The sequence below is a fragment of the Camelus ferus genome, chromosome 5 (assembly GCF_009834535.1).
Source record: "Camelus ferus isolate YT-003-E chromosome 5, BCGSAC_Cfer_1.0, whole genome shotgun sequence".
Classification (NCBI taxonomy): domain Eukaryota; kingdom Metazoa; phylum Chordata; class Mammalia; order Artiodactyla; family Camelidae; genus Camelus; species Camelus ferus.
In genome coordinates, this window is record NC_045700.1 from 81341395 (window position 1) to 81362294 (window position 20900).

The 20900-nt window shown below is 57.6% G+C and overlaps 1 protein-coding gene across 12 annotated transcripts in view; it reads left to right on the forward strand.

Moving 5' to 3' along the window:
* SPEG (striated muscle enriched protein kinase) overlaps positions 1-20900 on the forward strand; it is a 55036-nt gene that overhangs the window by 31515 nt on the left and 2621 nt on the right. For 10 of the 12 annotated variants that reach the window (XM_032480306.1, XM_032480303.1, XM_032480304.1 and 7 more), the window contains 25 exons: positions 2368-2487; positions 2730-2834; positions 3451-3657; positions 4068-4191; positions 4293-4468; positions 6869-6981; positions 7384-7552; positions 7775-7871; positions 7972-8172; positions 8920-8977; positions 9562-9639; positions 9747-9925; positions 10473-10499; positions 11181-11333; positions 11530-11572; positions 12705-12773; positions 13033-15004; positions 15347-15478; positions 18096-18212; positions 18361-18528; positions 18640-18762; positions 18897-19064; positions 19195-19807; positions 20311-20550; positions 20635-20858. In XM_032480306.1, coding sequence (XP_032336197.1) covers positions 2368-2487; positions 2730-2834; positions 3451-3657; positions 4068-4191; positions 4293-4468; positions 6869-6981; positions 7384-7552; positions 7775-7871; positions 7972-8172; positions 8920-8977; positions 9562-9639; positions 9747-9925; positions 10473-10499; positions 11181-11333; positions 11530-11572; positions 12705-12773; positions 13033-15004; positions 15347-15478; positions 18096-18212; positions 18361-18528; positions 18640-18762; positions 18897-19064; positions 19195-19807; positions 20311-20550; positions 20635-20858 — 5676 coding nt within the window. Of the gene's footprint in view, positions 1-2367; positions 2488-2729; positions 2835-3450; positions 3658-4067; positions 4192-4292; positions 4469-5694; positions 6834-6868; positions 6982-7383; positions 7553-7774; positions 7872-7971; positions 8173-8919; positions 8978-9561; positions 9640-9746; positions 9926-10472; positions 10500-11180; positions 11334-11529; positions 11573-12704; positions 12774-13032; positions 15005-15346; positions 15479-18095; positions 18213-18360; positions 18529-18639; positions 18763-18896; positions 19065-19194; positions 19808-20310; positions 20551-20634; positions 20859-20900 lie in introns of those variants that run through there. The other 2 variants (XM_032480313.1, XM_032480314.1) reach the window with 2 other exon arrangements.

Sequence of the window (20900 nt, forward strand, 5' to 3'; positions counted from 1 at the left end):
TTTGCAACCTTCATTGTGCCTGGGAGAGGGGAGCGCAGAGAGGCTATGAGGCCACTGCTTCCTTCCTTGAGCCCTTGAGCCCACACAGCACCCGTCGACTGGGTCACCAGTCTGGGCCTTGGTGGCCTGTTAGCATTTACTGGATGGGCAGTACAGCCTGCTACTGACTGCAGGCAAGTTACAGGACCTCTCTGTGCCTCAGTTTCCTCATCTGTGGTAGGCGTGTGATGAAAATTGAATCAGTGAATGCATGGAAAGCACTTAGGGCAGGGCCTGGCCAATAACAAGGGGTCAATAAGTGTTACTCTTATGGGTACCGCGTTGTTGCCACCATCAGCATCCTTGTCGATAAAGCGATGCTGCTCACAGCCTCCTGGAGAAATTCTAGTGAAAAGCCCAGTGTGGGCAGTGTCTGGTATCAAATGGATGCTTGGTCCGGGGTTGGTAAAAGGCAAATAAAGAAGAAAGAGTGGGGAAAATACCTAGGAACGTATTTGGGACCATGTCCTCTCAGCCTAGGATGTTTTCTCACGGAGTATCTTAGTTCCACCCTTGAGGGAATCTGAGTCTCCTGTGAGAAGGTCTACCTCCTCCCCACCAGCAGTGCCACCCCGTGACCTGTGATGGGCTCCTCTTCTGGCTGCAGTGTGACAAAACTCACCTTTACTAAGACCTTCCTGAGTGCCAGGCCCTGGGTGCTCGAGGCTGATGGGGATGATCTCACCTTCCTCACCACAGACCTGTGAGGCAGGTGCTATTATCCCTGTTTCCAGATTGGGGAACTGAGGCTTATAGAGGGATAGTGACTCGCCCAAAGGCAGACAGGAATGGCGTGACTCTGGTGTCCACCTCCTGACCAGGACGTCCCCTTTTGCCCATGTCTCACTCTCCCCTCCCATCTCCTGTGTCACCACCGTGGCTCTGACCCTCCCCTCAACCCCTTCCATGGCTATCTTTGCTCAGCCCACAGGCTTCCTGTCTCTCACTCTGCCCTGAGGCCCCGGGTGGGTGTCTGTCTCAGGATCTGAGCTGGCGTCTCTGCTTCTGTCTGTATCTGGGATCAGTGGCAGCCCTGGGCTTCTCTTCCCGTATAAATAGTGTCAACAGAGATAAATGAACCAGTGATTGTTCCATGCAGAGATAACCGCTAAGAGGAGGGAGGGGTGTTTGGGGATGGCCCTGATGTCAAGGAAGGAGGACAGTGCAGGTCTCTTCCCCTTCACGTCCCCCCGGGGATGGCCTCCTTACCATCATGCAGGGAGCACAGGGTAGGGAGAGAGCTTCAGAATCAGAGGGAAGCAAGTTCAGGCTGTAGCATCATCATTTATTAGTGGTATGATCTTGGACAAGTTCGTTAATGTCTCTGACCTCACTGGTAAAATAAGGATAATTTTGCAGGGTTGTTGAAAGGCTTATGGAGAAAAAAATGCATGTGAAGTATCTGGCATGGTCTAGGCATAGTGCAGACAACTCTTCTTGTAATTTATAATCTAATGTACTTTGCACTTAACTGTATGCAAGGCGTCAGGTTCTGGGCTTGGCAGGACAAATCAGCTGTCTTTAAGGAGCTTGCAGAAGGCATGATACGTGAAGGAAAAAGGAAGGACCACCCAAAGCAGTCGGCTGGGTGCTGGAGGTCCTGGGGAGGGAGTCAGGGATGGAGGTATAGAGGGGACCAGGGGCACAGACAGGAAGCTTCCCAGGACTGGCACTCACTTGAACTGCATCTTGAAGAAAAGGAAGCCTTAGGTAAGAGAAGAACATTCCAGAAGGGAAGAATTTTGTGAGCAAAGACCTGGAGAGGGAACTCATGTGGCTTGTTCAGGGACCTGATGGCAGGTCAGGGTCAGAATGTGGAGGCATAGCAGGAGACATGGCTCAGTGGGAGTTTGGGCTTTGGATGCCACCTGATTGGCAGTAGGTGCCATTAAGGTTTCCAGATCAAGAGGTAGCATGCAATGCAGACCACACTGGTGGAAGCTTTCATGGCCAGTGGCCTTGGGGATGGAGAAGAAGGCACTTGGGCACAAAGTCTTGTCAGAACTTGGACATGGAGGTCATGAACCCCGAGAGATGCGGAGATGAGGGGCAGTAAACGGGGTAGGAACCTGCAGAGGGTGAATTGGTATGGGAGGAAGATGAGAAGTCACTGAGCCTGAAGTGCTAGAGGGACAGGCAAGAGGGGCCAGGGCTGCAGGTGTGGACTTGGCAGCCCGGACCTAGAGTTTGCTGCATGATGGACACCCTTCTTGCATCTGCTCTGCTCCTTGTAGCAAGTGGGGGTGGATGGCCAGGCCTGGGTGGCATGGACCCATCCCCCAGAGTATGCCCCTAGCTCAGGACAATGTCATTGTCCCTCCCCCCCAGACAGGGATGTCCATCGCTTAGTGTTTCCTGCCGTGGGACCTCAGCATGCTGGTGTCTACAAGAGCGTCATCGCCAACAAGCTGGGCAAAGCTGCCTGCTATGCCCACCTCTATGTCACAGGTGAGGCAGGTACCCTCCTGGTCAGGTGCATCCACGGCCCAGCCTCCGGCCTACCCACACGCTGGGCAAGGGAGTGGCTTCCACACCAGCTCCCTTCCCCTTGGTCCCCTGGGGAGCCATCTGGCCTTGCCTCTGCCCCTATGACCATGTCCCCAGCCCCCAGCCCATTGCCCCAAAGCTTGGTGGTCCTGCGGGGCCACGGGGCCCTAAAACCCAGCAGACATTCTGTGTGTGGCTTTCAGATGTGGTTCCAGGCCCCCCAGATGGTGCCCCGCAAGTGGTGGCTGTGACTGGGAGGATGATCAAGCTCATGTGGAACCCCCCCAGGAGTCTGGACATGGCCATTGGTGGGTCTGGACCACACAGGGGTGTGGGTAGGGATGGGGGCATGGACAGGGCAGTCTTAGCCGAGGGGACCGAGGGTGGGCAGGAAGGGAGAGCAAGGCCCAGCAGGGCACAGGGGCATAGGGGCATACAGGTGAGGGGTGGGAATAGATGGAGCACTGGGAGCATGGCCAGGAGGGGCTTTGCTGGTCCCCTCTCCATGGTGGGTGAAGCTCCGGCTCCAGATCAGGAGAGGAGACAAAGTGGGGGCTGCCACATTCCCTTCTCTTCTCAAAGGGAGTGGGTGCTTGGGTCATGATCCTGGGAAACCCCTCTCCTTCCCTGGGCATCTCTTCCTGCTCTGTGCTTCTCCCTACCTCAGGTAGCAGCAAGAAATTGGGATTAAGTCAAGCTCCCCCTATGCCTGTAACTGGACCCCACATCTTACACCTCATTGGCTCTGAGCCTGGCCAGGCCTGTGGTTGGGCAGGAGCAGATGGGGGACAGGCAGAAGCAACAGGAGAAGCTGAGGCAGGTCCTCAGAGCAGAATGATGTTGAGTTCCTGGTTCCCAAGCCAGCTGAATAGGGACAGAGGGCACCCCAGCAAGGCCCATCTCTAGCAGCTGCCTTCCCCCCAGACCCAGATGCCCTGACCTACACTGTGCAGCACCAGGTGCTGGGCTCGGACCAGTGGACAGCGCTGGCCTCGGGCCTGCGGGAACCCGGGTGGGCGGCCATGGGGCTGCGTAAAGGGATCCAGCACAGCTTCCGGGTCCTCAGCACCACCATCAAGAGCAGCAGCAAGCCCTCGCCCCCCTCCGAGCCAGTGCAGCTGCTGGAACATGGTGAGTCGGGGGGTTCCTGTGGGGTGGGGGTGGGGGTGGGGGCAAGAGCTGCTGGGCCAGGGAGCTCGGTGTCCATGGAGGAGACTCCAGGGCTGATTTGGACATGAAAACTACGGTGGGAATGGGTTGGCTGGCCGTGACCCCTACTCGTCAGAGTGCTTCCTTCCCACTCCGGAAATAGCGCATGCAGTTGACAAGGCTGAAGCTCTAAGTCAGACCAGCTGGAGGTCCAATCCCAGCTCTGCTGCCTACTGGCTGTGTTCCCCTGGACAAGTTGCTAAACACCTCTGAACCTCAGCTTCCTCATCTGAAAAATGGAGCTTGCATGGTGATTGGGAGGGTTCAAGGAGCAGTGGGTGCTGAAGATCTGGCTGTCAAACCCAGCATAAAGCCAGCCCTCCTCCTCCCAGGCCCGCCCCTGGAGGAGGCGCCCGCCGTGCTGGACAAGCCAGACATCGTGTATGTGGTGGAGGGACAGCCTGCCAGTGTCACCGTCACCTTCAACCATGTGGAGGCCCAGGTCGTCTGGAGGAGGTGGGGCTCTGCCTTGCATGCCCTGTGCCTCACATGAGGCAGCCCAGCTCCAGGTGACCAGGTCTGGATCCTGCATGACCTCCCTGTCGTGTGTCCCTTAGCTGCCGAGGGGCCCTCCTAGAGGCCCGGGCAGGTGTGTACGAACTGAGCCAGCCAGATGACGACCAGTACTGTCTTCGGATCTGCCGGGTGAGCCGCCGGGATATGGGGACCCTTACCTGCACTGCCCGCAACCGCCATGGCACACAGGCCTGCTCAGTCACACTGGAGCTGGCAGGTGGGTGACAGCCGGCCTCCTTCCCTCTCCTCCCTCTGAGGCCCACAGCCTTCTCCTCACACCCCCAGGGATACACACCCACCTGCCAAGCCTAGGTCTCCCCTCTCAGGGGCCATTTAATGGCCACAATAATACCAGTCCTAGTTACAATAACAGTAATAGTACTAATAAAGATATTTATTGAGCACCTAGTATGTGCCAGGCTCAGTGCTAAGTATCTTACATGTATCACCTCATTTAACATTTCTGTCAACCCTGGAAGATGGAGTCGGTTATTATCCCCATTTTACAGATGGGGAAACTGAGGCTCAGAGATTGTGCTAAGTAATAGGCCCAAGGTCACATAACCTAATCAGTCAGGAGCTGGGATTCAAGGCTAGGTGCCCTACTCCAAAGCCAGACTATGCTGTTAGCTCCTGCGTTAAACACAACAGGAAGTAGAACCTCAAGTATAAAAAGCCGGGAGAGGGGCCAAGTCAACTTAAAAAAGAAAAAGGCCCGAGTGAGCTCATCTTATCACCAGACTCTCAGCTCTAGGGATCCTGGCTGTTGCCCTTTTGCACAAGCCTCTTTGGCGAGCCTCCCCATCTTTGCAGTGAGGACCTTTTAATAATTTCTCCTTTCAAGATACAGTCTCTCAGGCCGTAGCATGCATTAAGTAGTAATTGTCTTGTTTTCTGGTTTGTTAATTAACTCTAGACATATGTAACTGCCACTCAGAACTTCAGATCAGCATGAGCTAAACAGTGTTACCTGCTGAGTAGATAAGATTCCAACCAAATGCAAAGGAAGTGACATTTTAGTTAGCACAGGCCGTCTTATCATGGGGTAAACGTACATTTTCTGGTGCTTTAAAAAAAATCATTGAAGTTGGCTTAAAACCTTCTGATCCTTTGACCTTCATAGATGGACCCCTGCCACTGCCCCCACCCCTACCCACACCCCACCCCCAGCAGACTATGACCAGATTCCTAGAGAGCAGGGCAGGCAGCTTTAAACTAGAAGAGAGGTGGCAGTAGAGTGTGTGAGGAGGAGATAACGGGGACCCTACTGGCCCCTCCGTGGAGGGTGGGTAGGGTGGGGCTGCAGGAGATCTGGGCCCCTGGTTTCCCTTTTATGTGTCTTCCCCTTTGCCTAGCTTCCCCCTACCCCACCCCAGCACTTCCTACTCAGCCATCACTTTGCTCCTTGACAGTACCATCTCCAGGACTCATCTTTCTTCCCAGATATAGGAGGAGACTCAAGGTTTGGGGAGGCCCTGGCCACCAAGAACCCTGCAGCGGGCCTGGCTGGGACAGTAACTGAGGGAAACCCTGACCCAGCTGGCCAGGGCTAGAGCAGGCCTGGGGCTTGGATCTGCACCCCCTCCTGCTGTGCCCCACCCCCTCTCCCACAGGCAGGTAGAATGGCCTCTTTCCTCCACACCTGCCCCACTGATGCATCTTCTGTGCTCCCAGGATGACCTCCCCCTTTATCTGCGTAAAAGTTGAGCTATGTGCTTGGACATGAGGTGCTCCCTGCCCAGCTTTTCCCTCAGGGCCTATCTCTCTCACTCCCCTTAAAGCCAGGATCCTCAAACATGCTGGGGGAGGGGGAGGGCACCAGAACGTCACAGGCTTCTCCGAAAAGCACAAGCACATTGGAATATGTATTTAATTCCGTCATGAGAATTAGAAACTGCTTTACCAGGAAATACCACAAATGCATGATATGTGTAGAGAATAAAATCAGTCTCACGTGGGAGAACTAAACCGAGAATCGGTACCCGTTTATTCATCTTGCCAGCTCCCAGATGGTAGAAGTCCCCTTAAATATTTAAATAAGATTCAGAGAGAAAACTTCAAGATAGAGGCAATGCCATCCGTGAACTTCATTCAGGGTCACAGACTGAGCCACCTGCAAGGCCCAGGACAGGTAAAGTCAGAGACGCCCGCAGAAGGGCAGCCACCCACAGGGGGCAGTGTCGGGCCACTCCTCACCAGCCCATTAATGCAGTGAGGGAGGCAGCTCAGGACAGCCAGTCCTGATTTTCCAAGAGAGGCAGGAAATCCAGATTTCTTTTGTGTGTAAAAATCTCCTAATTTCGAAGCTGGCAAAAATACTGAGATCCAAACAAAGCAAGCCTGCATTCCCTGGCTTAGGTTTTCTGAGATTTGGAGAACATCACATTTGGATTTGTAGAGAGAGCACTTGGTCCAGGCAAGGAACTCTTGTGTTCCCGGGGCCAAGTCTGAGAGTCCCAGGGTGGGATGCTGGGGCTCTGGGAGGTGGGGGGTTGTCTGGTGTTATGTCTGAGCCAGTTGCTGAGGGAGGGTTTAGAGAAGGACTGAGGAAGCAGGCCCTTGTGACCCCAACGTTCTGTCCCCCTCCCTATCCTACCCTAAATCCTGTGTGTTTCAGAGGCCCCTCGATTTGAGTCCATCATGGAGGACGTGGAGGTAGGGGCTGGAGAAACTGCTCGCTTTGCTGTGGTGGTTGAGGGGAAACCACTGCCGGACATCATGTGGTACAAGGTCAGAGGCTGATGGAGTCCTAGCATGGGGCTGGCCAGGAGCCTAGGGGGAAGGGAGGAGGGATTTCCTGGGGCTGTGGGAGAGATCAGGGGAGCCAGGACAGAGAAGAGCAAAGGAGCTGCCAGAGGTGTGGTTAGGAGGAGGAAGTGGGACCCAGAGGTGCTGGTGACACTGGCAAGGGTTTGAGGAACCAGAGGACCATGGCAGGGTGGGAAGAGGGGTTGCAGAACTATTCATGAGAAATAAGGGTGGAACCTATTCTGGGTCTGAGCAAGGCCCCTAGGGTGGAGATAACTGGGACCTGCGGTAGGGGTGAGACTGGGTCTCTGGCATGGAGCTCCAGCTGAGTCCCAGGTGGAGGTGAAGCCAGGCCTGGACTGGAGGTGACAGTCACCTCTGCAGGATGAGGTGCTGCTGACAGAGAGCAACCATGTGAGCTTCGTGTACGAGGAGAATGAGTGCTCCCTGGTGGTGCTCAGCGCGGGGGACCAGGACGGAGGCGTCTACACTTGCACTGCCCGAAACCTGGCTGGTGAAGTCTCCTGCAAAGCAGAGTTGGCTGTGCACTCAGGTGGGCTGGAGTTCAAGGCAAAGTGCTCACCCAGGAATCTGATGTGAGCTCCCAACCCGGCCCTTCACTCCTGACCACCACATCCTCCAGCCCCAGCACCACTGCCTTGGGCCCCCAACATTCTTGCTTCTCTTCTGTGTCTTCTGTCTGCCCTGCCTGGGCCAGTCTCTGCTCTCGTTCCTTCCTGCCCTCCCCACCTAACACCAGACATCTCTTTCTCAGCTCAGACAGCTATGGAGGTGGAGGGGGTCGGGGAAGACGAGGAGCAGCGAGGAAGGAGGCTCAGCGACTTTTATGACATCCACCAGGAGATTGGCAGGTGTGGGGCTGGGGCAGGTGCTGTGTCCGGGGGCCGAGAGAGGCTGCGTCTAAGTCTCAGCAGTGTCTGATCCCCATCCTCTCCCTGCGTCCTCACCCAGGGGTGCCTTCTCCTACCTGCGGCGTGTGGTGGAGCGTAGCTCTGGCCTGGAGTTTGCAGCCAAGTTCATCCCCAGTCAGGCCAAGCCGAAGGCATCAGCGTGGCGGGAGGCCCGGCTGCTGGCCCGACTCCAGCATGACTGCGTCCTCTACTTCCACGAGGCTTTTGAGAGGCGCCGGGGACTGGTCATTGTCACTGAGCTGTATCCTAGGGCAGGCTGGGCGGGTGGGGGACACACGGCCTGAATGACTGATCATTGTAACAGCCAATTAGCAACATGACTTACACTTTACAAAGTGGTCCCATTGACAATTGGGAGTTCTGAAGATGTCTTACAAATTCTTTAGAGTGGAGTCTGGAGGCATATGTGTGAAAACCAACATTTTTTTAGCTTAAATTTACATAGCACTTAATGTGTGCCTGGCAGTGTTCTAGGAGTTTCACAAATATCGAGGTAAGGAGGCTGGGTGGTTGGCTAGCAGGGTGACCATGTCCTATATACTAGCCTCCCAGTCTGCACTGTTAGGACCCAAACCTCAGCAAAATGACAAATTATTATGTGTCATGGACCTTCTGGGTCATTCTCAAATAGGGGCAAGAAGTTCCATAAACAGTCAACAAAACACTGCTCCACCTTGATCCTTCTAGATACTTCACAGGGTGGGCGAGAGGAGTGTTATCCCTATTTGACACCACAGGGAACCTAGATTCAGAGAGGTTATATGACTTGCCTGAGATCCCACAGCAAGTGAGAGTCCAAGCAGGGCTGTCCCAGATGGCAGGGGGAAGAAGGAAGATGCAGTTGCTATCTGGTATCAGATGTGCTTTAAGGGGAAGGAGAAGCCTGTGCTGAGCTAGGACCCAACCTGAGCTCTGTGGGTGGAGGGTGCTGCCTAAGGCGGGCCCAGCTGTTGGCACTGGTCACTGTTCTCCTTGATCTGGGACATAGCTGCACGGAGGAGCTGCTCGAGCGAATGGCCAGGAAAGCCACCGTGTGTGAGTCTGAGGTGAGGGCAGTGGGTGGCAGGGGCCTGATTGGGCACCAGCATTCAACCACCTGAGCTCCGAGACCCAAGGGGTGCATCCTGGGCATGCCATCTGTGCCCACAAATAGGCAGGGGTGGTGGTGGAGAGGAGTACTGTTAGGCAGGCAGCAGAGTCCCCTTCACCCATCAGAGCAGACCCGCACCCTGGGACTTGTACTCGGTAAATCTCAGCAGACCTACCCTGGTCCCTAACTCTGTTGTTTCCCGATCTTCCTTACGTAAGTATTCCTCACACATTTCTCCAGAAGGAGCCCCACCTAGACTCTGTTCAGTCTCAGTGCTGTCCTGCCTTGTAGGGCTGCACAAGTTGTGCACTGCACAATTCTACTGATTATCATGTAAATGACTCCCTCTTATAATTCTGCTGCACGCAACCTGTGCAGCTGTACGTGGAAGCCCTGAATCTCAGCAACCCCAAACCTATGTTTCAGCCCCCTCCACCAGCCACCTGAAGGCCACTTCCCAGGCATGGCCTGACTTTTTACCATAATCCTGCTGGTGATCAAACATAATACCCCCCGATTCTGGGCCTCCTGTTTCCACAGATCCGGGCCTACATGCGGCAGGTGCTAGACGGAATATGCTACTTGCACGAGAACCATGTGCTGCACCTGGATGTCAAGGTGAGATGCAGGTGGGAAGTGGGGAGCAGGCAGAACCTGTGGGAGCCAGGCAGTGGGGTGTCCTCCCCTCTTCACTCGGTCCCCACGTCTTGCCTTGTGCCCTGCAGCCTGAGAACCTGCTGGTATGGGACGGTGTTGAGGGTGAAGAGCAGGTGAAGATCTGTGACTTCGGGAATGCTCAGGAGCTGACTCCAGGAGAGCCGCAGTACTGCCAGTACGGCACACCTGAGTTTGTGGCACCTGAGATTGTCAACCAGACCCCTGTATCCGGAGTCACTGACATCTGGTATTATGGACATCTGGGACTGCTGGGGTGGGCCAGAGCAGCTTCCCTCAGTGCCATGCTGAGGACTCGTTTGGTGGCAGAGAACAGCTTTACTCTGATTCCTTCTCAGACAGTTGGCTGGTGGCATTGCTCACGGGGGCCTCCTGCCCTTGTTACTACCTGCCCCTCATCTGCCAGGGCTGACCCGATCACTCAAGGCCTAAGCCCTGATAGTCCTTGGCTCCTCTCCCCCCCCACCCCCAGGTGCTAGGCCTCCCTGCCTGCAGCCACCTTGCCTCCCCCAGTGAGGCAGACATAGCCTTTTGGTCCCTAGACTCCTCTGGGCTCCCTAGGCTGGCCCTGCCATGACCCTTGAGTCCTCCAGGCATGTTGGGACCTCTGGGTTCAGGATCCTCCCCAAAGGAGGCATCCCTGTGCCCATTTGTGCATGGCAGTGTTCACAAGGAGGATGCTTCCTTAGTAGATCAGCAGTAGCAAGAGAACTGCTCACTTCCGGTGGGAGGTGGGCTGTCCTCTTACCCATCTACTCTCCTTTCTTTTCTACCAGGCCCGTGGGTGTTGTTGCCTTCCTCTGGTAAGGACCCCTCTGCACTCAGGACCCCTGTCTTCTAACAGTCTCCAAGCAGGTCCACTGCTAACATTTGCAGAGCCTGGGGCAAGAGAGCAGCTGGGGGCCTGCAGCCCACCCCTTTCTCCTCCATACTGTGGCTCCTTCCTGCACTGGAAGGGGCCTCATGTGCACGAATGTGGACATCCAGACTGTGTGTCCAAGCTCTGTCCACCACCACGCCCCCCCATAAGGGCGGGCACGCTGGCAGCGTGCTTGGGAGGCAGGACAGGGAGAGGCCAGTGCAGGCTCAGTGCCATTTAGGCAGGGAACTAGTCCAGAACTCGGACTAGGAGGGGGAGGCCCTGGCTCCTGGGGCATATCCCATTGGCATAGACTCCTCACCTCAGGGAAAGGGCATGGCTGGAGGAGGGATGGAACAGGTCCTCTAGAGTATGGGCTTAGGAGAAGGACCTGGTTGCCCAGGATTCAAGGCATTACTGCCTCCCCGCCCATTCCTGGGTTTGGATAGGGGCAGGGCAGGCAAGAATCTGCAAGATTCTGCCCAGGTTCACCCTGCCTCTGCCTGCCCCACAGCTCTGGTGCCTCCATCTGTCCCTGGCCCTATGCTCCCCTGGCATCCACCTTTGTCTCTGCCCCAGCCCCAGGACCCTGCCCCCTCTCACCCAGCCCTCTCCACCCCTACAGTCTGACAGGAATCTCCCCGTTTGTTGGGGAAAACGATCGGACGACGCTGATGAACATCCGAAACTACAACGTGGCCTTCGAGGAGACCACATTCCTGAGCCTGAGCAGGGAGGCCCGAGGCTTCCTCATCAAAGTGCTGGTACAGGATCGCCTGTGAGTATGAGGCCCCAAGGAGCCTCCCCCTTGCAGGGTCCCCTCATGCCACCCCTCAAATCCTGCCCAAGCCTCTGTCCATAGGGAGTTAACCGCCCAACTCCTTAGAGGCCCTGTTTTCCCAAACATTTATTGAATGAATGAATGAATGAATGAATGAATGAAAAATCCCTTCTTAATCCTCATTCCTTTACAGGAGACCTACCGCAGAGGAGACCCTAGAACATCCGTGGTTTAAAGTGAGTCTTGCGGAGGGTAATAGCTCAGTGGTAGAGCACCTGCTTAACATGCACAATGTCTGGGTTCAATCCCTAGTACCTCCATTAAAAAAAAGATTAAAGTGAGTCTTGTCTCGCAATGTGGTGGTAGAAGAGGTGGAAGGAGAGAGAACGTTATCAACAGCTCCAATTATTGAGTCCCTACTGTGTACAGTAACCACGATAATGCATTTTATTTACATATGATCTGTTAGTCTCACAATGGCTCTGTAAAGGAAGGTATTATTACTCCCATTTTGCTGATAAGGAAACTGAGGCTCAGCTTGGGGTATCATGGACTCCAAGGCACAGGTCTGGACCTCCCCATCCTAGGGATCCTCATCAGGTTTCTCCCTGTCTCTTGAGACCAGCCCCAGTCCTCCACACTCCTGTGGCCTTCCTCCATCCTGCCCTGGTCCCACACACTATGGTTGGTGGGTGGCCTGGCTGGCTTGTCCTCTTGGTTTTGAGCTCTGTGTGGGCAGAGTTCTCACTCATTCATCTTCAAACCCCAGCACCACAGGGCACAGTGCCAGGCAGAGGGAGGGGTTCAGCAAATGAGCCAGAAAGAGTAACTGAATAAATCATCCAATGAGCATGGTGCTGGGTCAACAGAAGGCTGAGGTCATTCTGGTATCTGTCCCTGGAGTAGGAGCCTGATTTCTCAGCTCAGAAACAAGCTCTGAAAAGAGCAACCTGGGTGGGGGCTGAGGGGCACCTCCAAAGGCTGGCCCACCAGACTCCATATGTCTGGGATGCTGGCTCTAGATGGAGACAAATGGTGACTTGGGGAGCAGGGTTCAAGCCAGGGGTCTCCCAGGGCAGCCAGTAGACCAGGACAGGGCCTTGAGCTCCAGTATAAGCTCTAGAGCCCACCCCTGGAGCCACTGGTTTCCTATTTCTCCACTTAGGTTCAGGGCATTTGTCCACACGTGGGTACGTTGACCGTGGGAGTTGCTATGACAGATCCGAGGGGAAAGGGAGCCCCAGGAACCCAGATTCAATGCTGCTTGGTCTACTGTCCCCTCCCGTGGACATTGTCTCTCCATTGCCAAACTTGGAGGGTTAGGGTGGACAGAGGACTTTCCCTCAGGCACTCTTTCCTGGTTTGCAGACACAGGCAAAGGGCGCAGAGGTGAGCACGGATCACCTAAAGCTATTCCTCTCCCGGCGGAGGTGGCAGGTGAGTTTGGCAGGGCCCTGCCTCTGTGCCTTCATCTTCTCCCCCTGCAGCCTTCTCTCTCTAACACTGCTTTTTCTATCAGGTGCCCTCTCTCCTGCTCATCCATCTTCATGCACTTTTTACTCTCTTAACTCCCACTTCCCTCCTGTCCCCTGACTCTGCCTGCCTTGGGCTATCTCCCCTGGGGCTGAGGTGGGCCTGAGTGGGTCAGTTCGGCCCCAGGGGTCCCTCAGGTCTGACTCTAGTACCCTGTCTCCAGCGCTCCCAGATCAGCTACAAGTGCCACCTGGTGCTGCGCCCCATTCCTGAACTGCTGCGGGCACCCCCAGAGCGGGTGTGGGTGGCCGTGCCCAGAAGACCACCCCCCAGTGGAGGGCTGTCATCCTCCTCCGATTCTGAAGAGGAAGAGCTGGAGGAGCTGCCCTCAGTGCCCCGGCCACTGCAGCCTGAGTTCTCGGGCTCCCGGGTGTCCCTCACTGACATTCCCACTGAGGATGAGGCCCTGGGGACCCCAGAGGCTGGAGCTGCCACCCCCATGGACTGGCAGGAGCAAGGAAAGGCCCCGTCTCAGGATCAGGAGACCCCCAGCCCTCAGGCCCTCCCCTCCTCAGGCCAGGAGGTCCCGTCTGGGCCCAGCCCCCAGCGGGGAGAGCTCCGGAGGGGCAGCTCAGCTGAGAGCGCCCTGCCCCGGGCCGGGTCGAGGGAGCCGGGCCGGGGCCTGCACAAGGCAGCGTCTGTTGAGCTGCCGCAGCGCCGAAGCCCCAGCCCGGGGGCCACCCGCCTGACCCGAGGAGGCCTGGGGGAGGGCGAGTATGCCCAGAGGCTGCAGGCCTTGCGCCAGCGGTTGCTGCGGGGCGGCCCTGAGGATGGTAAGGTCAGCGGCCTCAGAGGCCCCCTGCTGGAGAGCCTTGGGGGCCGTGCCCGGGATCCCCGGCTGGCGCGGGCAGCCTCTAGCGAGGCGGCACCCCGCCACCAGCATCCACCTGAGACACGAGGCCTGCAGAAGAGCAGCAGCTTCTCACAGGGTGAGGCGGAGCCCCGGGGCCGGCATCGCCGAGCTGGGGCGCCCCTTGAGATCCCCGTGGCCAGGCTTGGGGCCCGCAGGCTGCAGGAGTCTCCCTCCTTGTCTGCCCTCAGTGAGGCCCAGCCACCTAGCCCTGTGCGGCCCAGCGCCCCCAAACCCAGTGCCCCCAAGTCTTCAGAGCCTCCTGCCACCACACCCAGTGATGCCCAGCCCTCAGCACCCCAGCCTGCCCGAGAGAAGGCCCCAGAATCCATGCCAGCACCAGTCCCAGCCCACAAACCTACACAGCCCCCCATAGCTCTACAAACCCCGGTGCCCCCCCTCACACCCTATGCCCAGATCATGCAGTCGCTCCAGCTGTCGGGCCACGCGCAAGGGCCCCCGCAGGGCCCTGTCGCACCTCCATCGGAGCCTAAGCCCCACCCGGCTGTGTTCGCCAGGGTGGCCTCCCCACCTCCGGGAGCCTCCAAGAAGCGTGTGCCTTCAGCCGGGGCTCCCGCAGTGCCAGCCGAGAAAGCCCGTGTCCCCACGGTGCCCCGCAGGCCAGGAAGCAGTCTCAGCAGCAGCATCGAGAACCTGGAGTCGGAAGCCGTGTTCGAGGCCAAGTTCAAGCGCAGCCGTGAGTCGCCCCTGTCTCGGGGGCTGCGGCTGCTGAGCCGCTCGCGCTCCGAGGAGCGCGGCCCCTTCCGCGGGGCGGAGGAGGAGGACGGCATGTACCGGCCAAGCCCCGCGGGAACGCCGCTGGAGCTGGTGCGACGGCCCGAGCGCTCCCGCTCTGTGCAGGACCTCAGGGCGGTCGGGGAGCCGGGCCTCGTCCGCCGCCTCTCGCTGTCGCTGTCCCAGCGTCTGCGTCGGACCCCGCCCGCCCAGCGCCACCCGGCCTGGGAGGCCCGCGGCGCAGACGGGGAGAGCTCGGAGGGCGGCAGCTCGGCGCGGGGCTCCCCGGTGCTGGCGGTGCGCAGGAGGCTCAGCTCCACGCTGGAGCGGCTGTCAAGCCGGTTGCAGCGCAGCGGCAGCAGCGAGGACTCGGGGGGCGCGTCGGGCCGCAGCACGCCGCTATTCGGACGGCTGCGCAGGGCCACGTCCGAGGGCGAGAGTCTGAGGCGCCTTGGCCTCGCGCACAACCAGCTGGCCGCCCAGGCCGGCGCCACCGCACCTTCCGCGGAGTCCCTGGGCTCCGAGGCTAGCGGTACATCGGGCTCCTCAGGTGAGGAGGGGCCGGGACAGAGTGGAGTCTGTGCGAACAACTGGGGTGGGGATGGGGTGTGGGACTGGGATGATAGGTAGGCTGGAGAGACGCCCTAGGACGAGGAGAGGGCCGGGGACACCGACCGCGAAGAGGCGGAAGGCTTTCTGGAGGCCCTGAGGATGGAACTGGCAGGGCTGGAACAGCGGGAGGCTGAAGGGCAGAGGCTGGTGGAGCAGACCAGGGTGGGGGCTACAAGTTCTCTAGTTCTCTGGGCGCGGGGTGGGGGGAGTGTGGAGCTGCCGGGAGGCGGGAGCTTTCTGGTACTGGCTGGCAGGTGCTCATGGGCCTGGGTCTTCCCAGCTCCTGGGGAAAGACGAAGCCGCCTGCGCTGGGGCCTCTCTAGGCTTCGGAAGGACAAGGGGTTGTCCCAGCCAAACCTCTCTGCCAGCGTCCAGGAGGATTTGGGTCACCAGTATGTGCGCAGTGAGTCAGGTAATAGAGGCCTGCTGCATAAGTAAACCCCTTCCCGCCCCAGGGGATGGTCATTGCTGGTTGGGGAGATGGCCACCTTGGGGAGCCCTGGCAGTAGTGGAAGGGGCTTGAAGTCAGGGAAACAATAACAATAATAATAGCAGCTGCCATTAATTATCAGTGCCAAGTGTCCTATTAAGCACTTCACAAGCATTGCCTCACTCCATCTTCCCACATTGTTTAGGAATGATTCTTACCATCTCCCTGTTTTACAGGTGAGGGGACAGAGGCTTAGCCATGCTTGCCCAAGTCACAGAGCTGGTAGTTAGAGGAGCAGCCAGAGTGTTGGGCTGTATGACCCTCTGCAGCCAGATCCCAGCAGTGGCTTCAGGACACTGTGCTAATGCCTTTCTTTGGCTAGTCTCCTCCCTAGGTCTCTGTCACTGGGTGTAGTTCTGAAGGAGGTCAGGACGAGGCCCCCTGCAGACGTGTGTATGCATGAACGTGCTCCCAAAGACACCCTTTCTCTCCCACCTAGAGGCCCACAATCTGGATTATGCCTCCAATCCTCCATTTCTCTGTCGCCCTGAACACACAAGTGCCCCTCCCTGTCCCCTCTGCCCCTACAGAAGGCACTTTGCACAGATAAGCAGCCTTCAGGGCTCTTTGCTGGGGGCAGGAGCACTTGGGATATACCCTGGTCTGTTTCTCTGCCCACGTGTGCTGGGGCTGCAGGGAGGGAGGTATTCTCTACCTGGGTCACCCCAGTCCCCCACCTGAAAGGGGGGTGTTACTCAAGGATGACAAGCAAAGGCTTCAGGAGGCCAGGGTTTCCAGATAAACCTGCAGAAAGGAGCAGGCCCACCAAACTGGCCTGCATGCAGAATCTTTATTGGTTACCAATGTTCTCCTCCAGTTTCCTGATAAAACTCCTCAGAACTGCCCCAGACATGCCTTAGCCGGGCTTGAGATGACTGTGTCCCATCTTGACCAGGGAATGGGAAGCTGGGGCATCTCACCTGAGGAAGTTGGTGGTGGAGGGTGTAGTGAGAGAAGAGAAGGGAGGGAGGCCAGCTGGTGGGGGCAGGGGTAGAGAAGGAATGGGAAGAGAGAGAGCAAAGCCAGCCCTGAGGCCTGGGGACAGCTGATCCCTTCCCACATGGGGCCTCCCCTCCAGCTCCATTTTGCTTGTGAAGCTGATTTCTTGCCGAGGCAGTGTCCCTTTACTTCATCCTATCGCCCCCTCCTTGCAGGAAGAAGGCTGTCCCAGGTCCACTTTACCAGCTAGGGCCCCCTGGGGGTGGGGGTGGGAATGGCAGAGCTGGGCCAGGGTCACCTTTCACCTCTCCTCCTCGGCTCCCTCTCTCTCCCCCTACCCAGTACCCTCACTTGGTCTGAAGGCAGCCATTGACAAAACTATATTCACTTTATGTTGCTGGAGCCTCAGTGTGGGACCCCTCCCTGGGGAACACTGGGGTAAAGTAGGAAAGGGGACACACTGCTGTCCTGATCATCTTGCCCAGCTCATTCCCACCCCACTCCCTCCTGGTTCTTCAGAGGTGTCTGCCTCTCAGCTCTTTCTGCCCACGTGAAAAAATATCTACCATCACCACCACCACCACCACTATCCCTGGACCAGACTGGGATTTTTCCAAAGAGACACTCTCAGGGAACAGGAATGCAAATCTTCATGGCATTTAGGAGCCACAGGCCAGCAAAGACCTGGAACAAAGACGTTGGCCATCCACAGCCCTGCTGTGGGCTCATTCACCGGCCAGCTGTGAAGCCAGCTTTGCTGAAACGGCCTCTTTCTCTGGGGGTCTGTGCCCAGCTTCTCTACTGGGCATGCTAACGAGATAATCATCACAGTACAAGCTAACATCTTTGAGTGCTTATTATATGTTAGGCACCTGCTAAGTGCTTTGTGGGCCTCTTTGAATTCTCACCACAGCCCTATGAGCTTGGTGTTATTATCTTCCTCAGTTTACAGACATGGTCCAGGGTCATGCAGATACTGTCTCTTGTCCCTTCAAAAACTCTCACTACTTAGCTGACGTGAAGGAGTATGTAGAAGGTCTGAGACCAGCTCCCTGGACCCCAGTGGGGAAGAGGGGTGGGGGAGGCTGACACACGTTGGGGGTCTGCCCCAGGTTTGCCTCGACTTCAGGTCTTTTGAGATTGCACTTGTGATTGAACATATGTTCATTCCCGAGCGTCTCAGCTCAGGTCGCCCGCTCCTGTCACTTGCCCTATGGTGCCCCAGAAGGAATGGGGATTGCAGGAGCTTAACCATTGTAGTTTTTCAATATTTGTTTTTATTTTATTTAACAAATGCTTATAGAGCACTTACTTAGTGCCAAGCCTTGCTCGAAGTGATTTATAAACATACAAGGTAGCCACCAAGCATCTTCAATAATCAGTGAAAGAAAAAGATAGTTCTGCACACAGTGAGTGCCTGGCGAAAGTGCTCACCCCAAATAAAATTCTCAAAATCCCCACATCTGGGAAGAGATGCCCTTTCACTCGGCCCCCTGCAGGCAGCACCAGCTCGCCCCATACGCACACACATCCTCCCCTCCCTCAGTGGGGAGTGAGCCAGGATCCCGCAGACCTATGGCTGTCTTTGCTCTCCCTCCAGACTTTCCCCCGGTCTTTCATATCAAACTCAAGGACCAGGTGCTGCTGGAGGGAGAGGCAGCCACCCTGCTCTGCCTGCCAGCGGCCTGCCCTGCACCCCACATCTCCTGGATGAAAGGTAAGCCCATTTCTCCTCAAGAGAGATGGGTAGACAAGTTTGGCCCCAAGGCCCGGGGATGTTCAGTGGGAAGTAGCAACCGAGGGGCCCTGGAGGACGTGTGTTCTGCCTCACTCAGCAGCCCCTCCTGTTCCTCCTTTGCTCCTAGACAAGCAGTCCCTGCGGTCAGAGCCCTCAGTGATCATCGTGTCCTGCAAAGACGGCCGGCAGCTGCTGAGCATCCCCCGGGCCAGCAAGAGGCATGCTGGGCTCTACGAGTGCTCAGCCACCAATGTCCTAGGCAGCATCACCAGCTCCTGTACCATCTCTGTGGCCCGTGAGCCTGGGGCAGGGACCAAGGCGGGCAGTGATGGGGAACAGTGGGGCAGGGCTTGATGGGCCCTGAGCTGGGCCCAGGGTTTCACTAGGGCTTTGTGTCTCTTGCCAGGTGTCCCAGGAAAGCTAGCTCCTCCCGAGGTGCCCCAGACCTACCAAGACACGGCACTGGTGCTCTGGAAGCCAGGAGACAGTAGGGCACCATGCACGTACACGCTGGAGCGGCGGGTGGATGGTGAGGGGCCAGCAGGCTGGTGGGGGGAGCAGAGGCAGGTGGAGGGTGGAGAAGCCGGGGAGACCTCACAGACAGCACTGGGAGCTTGGGCCACCCCTCTTGTGGCCTCAGCTCCTCCTCCATGCTGCCTGCAGGGGAGTCTTCCTGGCACCCCGTGAGCTCGGGCATCCCTGACTGTTACTACAACGTGGCCCACCTGCCAGTCGGCATGACTGTGAGGTTCCGTGTGGCCTGTGCCAACCGTGCTGGGCAAGGGCCTTTCAGCAACCCTTCCGAGAAGGTCCTCGTCAGGGGCATGCCAGGTCAGTGGGACAGGGTAGGGTGGTGGACAAAGAGGGCAGGGAACACTGAGCCCAGGGCGCACCCCCTCCTCAGAGCACCTAGTTTTGCCCGTAGGGCACCATGGTGATGATTTTCTCTATCTCCACTCAGATTCCTCAGCTCTGCCATCTGCTGCTCACCGAGATGCCCCTGTTACCTCAGGGCCAGCCAGGGCCCCGCCTCCTGACTCTCCTACCTCACTGGCCCCCTCACCAAGCCCCTCCCCAGCTCCTGCTCCCCCAGGCCCCCAATCAGTCCCTCTTGGCCCCTCATCTTCCCCATCACCCCCCAGCCAAGCCTTGTCCTCACTCAAGGCTATGGGTCCACCACCCCAAACCCCCCCACGAAAGCACAGGGGCCTGCAGGCTGCCCAGCAAGTAGAGCCTATCCCAGCCAGTGCCCAGGTCTCCCCAAGTGAGCCCAAGTCTTCCGTCCCTGACACTGAGACCCCGACCCCAGCCTCCACCCCTCAAGGGGTAAAAGCAACATCCTCAACTCCCTTGTATATGGTGACCTCCTTTGTGTCTGCACCACCAGCCCCCGAGCCCCCAGCCCCTGAGCCCCCTCCTGAGCCCACCAAGGTGACTGTGCGGAGCCTCAGTCCAGCCAAGGAGGTGGTCAGCTCCCCTGGAGGTGGTCCTCCTAGCTCTTCTAGGCCAGAGGGTACCACTCTGCGACAGGGCCTCCCTCAGAAACCCTACACCTTCCTGGAGGAGAAGGCCAGGCAAGTGGGGCCAGGGCTGGGAAAGGGAAGGAGGACAGAAGTGGGGAGTGGGTGGAACTTTGGCGACACAGGGATTCAGAGGGAAGACCAGCCTGCCTGGGCCTGGTGTGGGGGAGTGGGAGAAGGGGTGGGGCGAAGGCAGGAGGCACAGAGATCTGGGTCCTTAGCACCATTAAGTTCAGATTTTCTTTGTGCCAGGCACCATGCTAAGCTCTTAGCTATTCGATCTCATTTAATTTTCACAACTGAGAGGGAGACACTGCATTATTCCATTTCACAGATGGGAAAACTGAGGTTAGAGAGGAGAGGTTATGGGATTTGCCTCAGGGACTAAGCCAGTAAGTGGCAGAGCTGGGACTCAAACCCAGGTTCCTAGGATTGAACTCCAGACCCCACACTGCATTCTTGCCCCCAGGGGATACCTGCTCCCCCTTGCTTAGCCCTCACCATGGAGGTGTCTCCCTCTCTCCTCTGAGCCTGTGCTATCTCCACCCAACACCCAGGGGCCGCTTTGGAGTAGTGCGCGCCTGCCGGGAGAATGCCACTGGGCGAACGTTCATGGCCAAGATCGTGCCCTATGCGGCCGAGGGCAAGCGGCGGGTCCTGCAGGAGTATGAGGTGCTGCGGACACTGCACCACGAGCGGCTCATGTCGCTGCACGAGGCCTACATCACCCCGCGCTACCTCGTGCTCATCGCTGAGAGTTGCGGCAACCGGGAACTCCTCTGTGGGCTCAGTGACAGGTACTGGGCCTTCTAGGGGAGCAGGGAGGGAGGGTGGGGAGAGCTGGGCTCGGATATCACCTGTTCCCTCCCCCACCTCTCCAGGTTCCGGTATTCAGAGGATGACGTGGCCACCTACGTGGTGCAGCTGCTACAAGGCCTGGACTACCTCCATGGCCGCCATGTGCTGCACCTGGACATCAAGCCAGACAACCTGCTGCTGGCCCCTGACAACGCCCTCAAGATCGTGGACTTTGGCAGCGCCCAGCCCTACAACCCCCAGGCCCTGCGGCCCCTTGGCCACCGCACGGGCACACTGGAGTTCATGGGTGAGGGCACCCTGCCAGCCAGGGTTGGGGTTGGGTCACTGC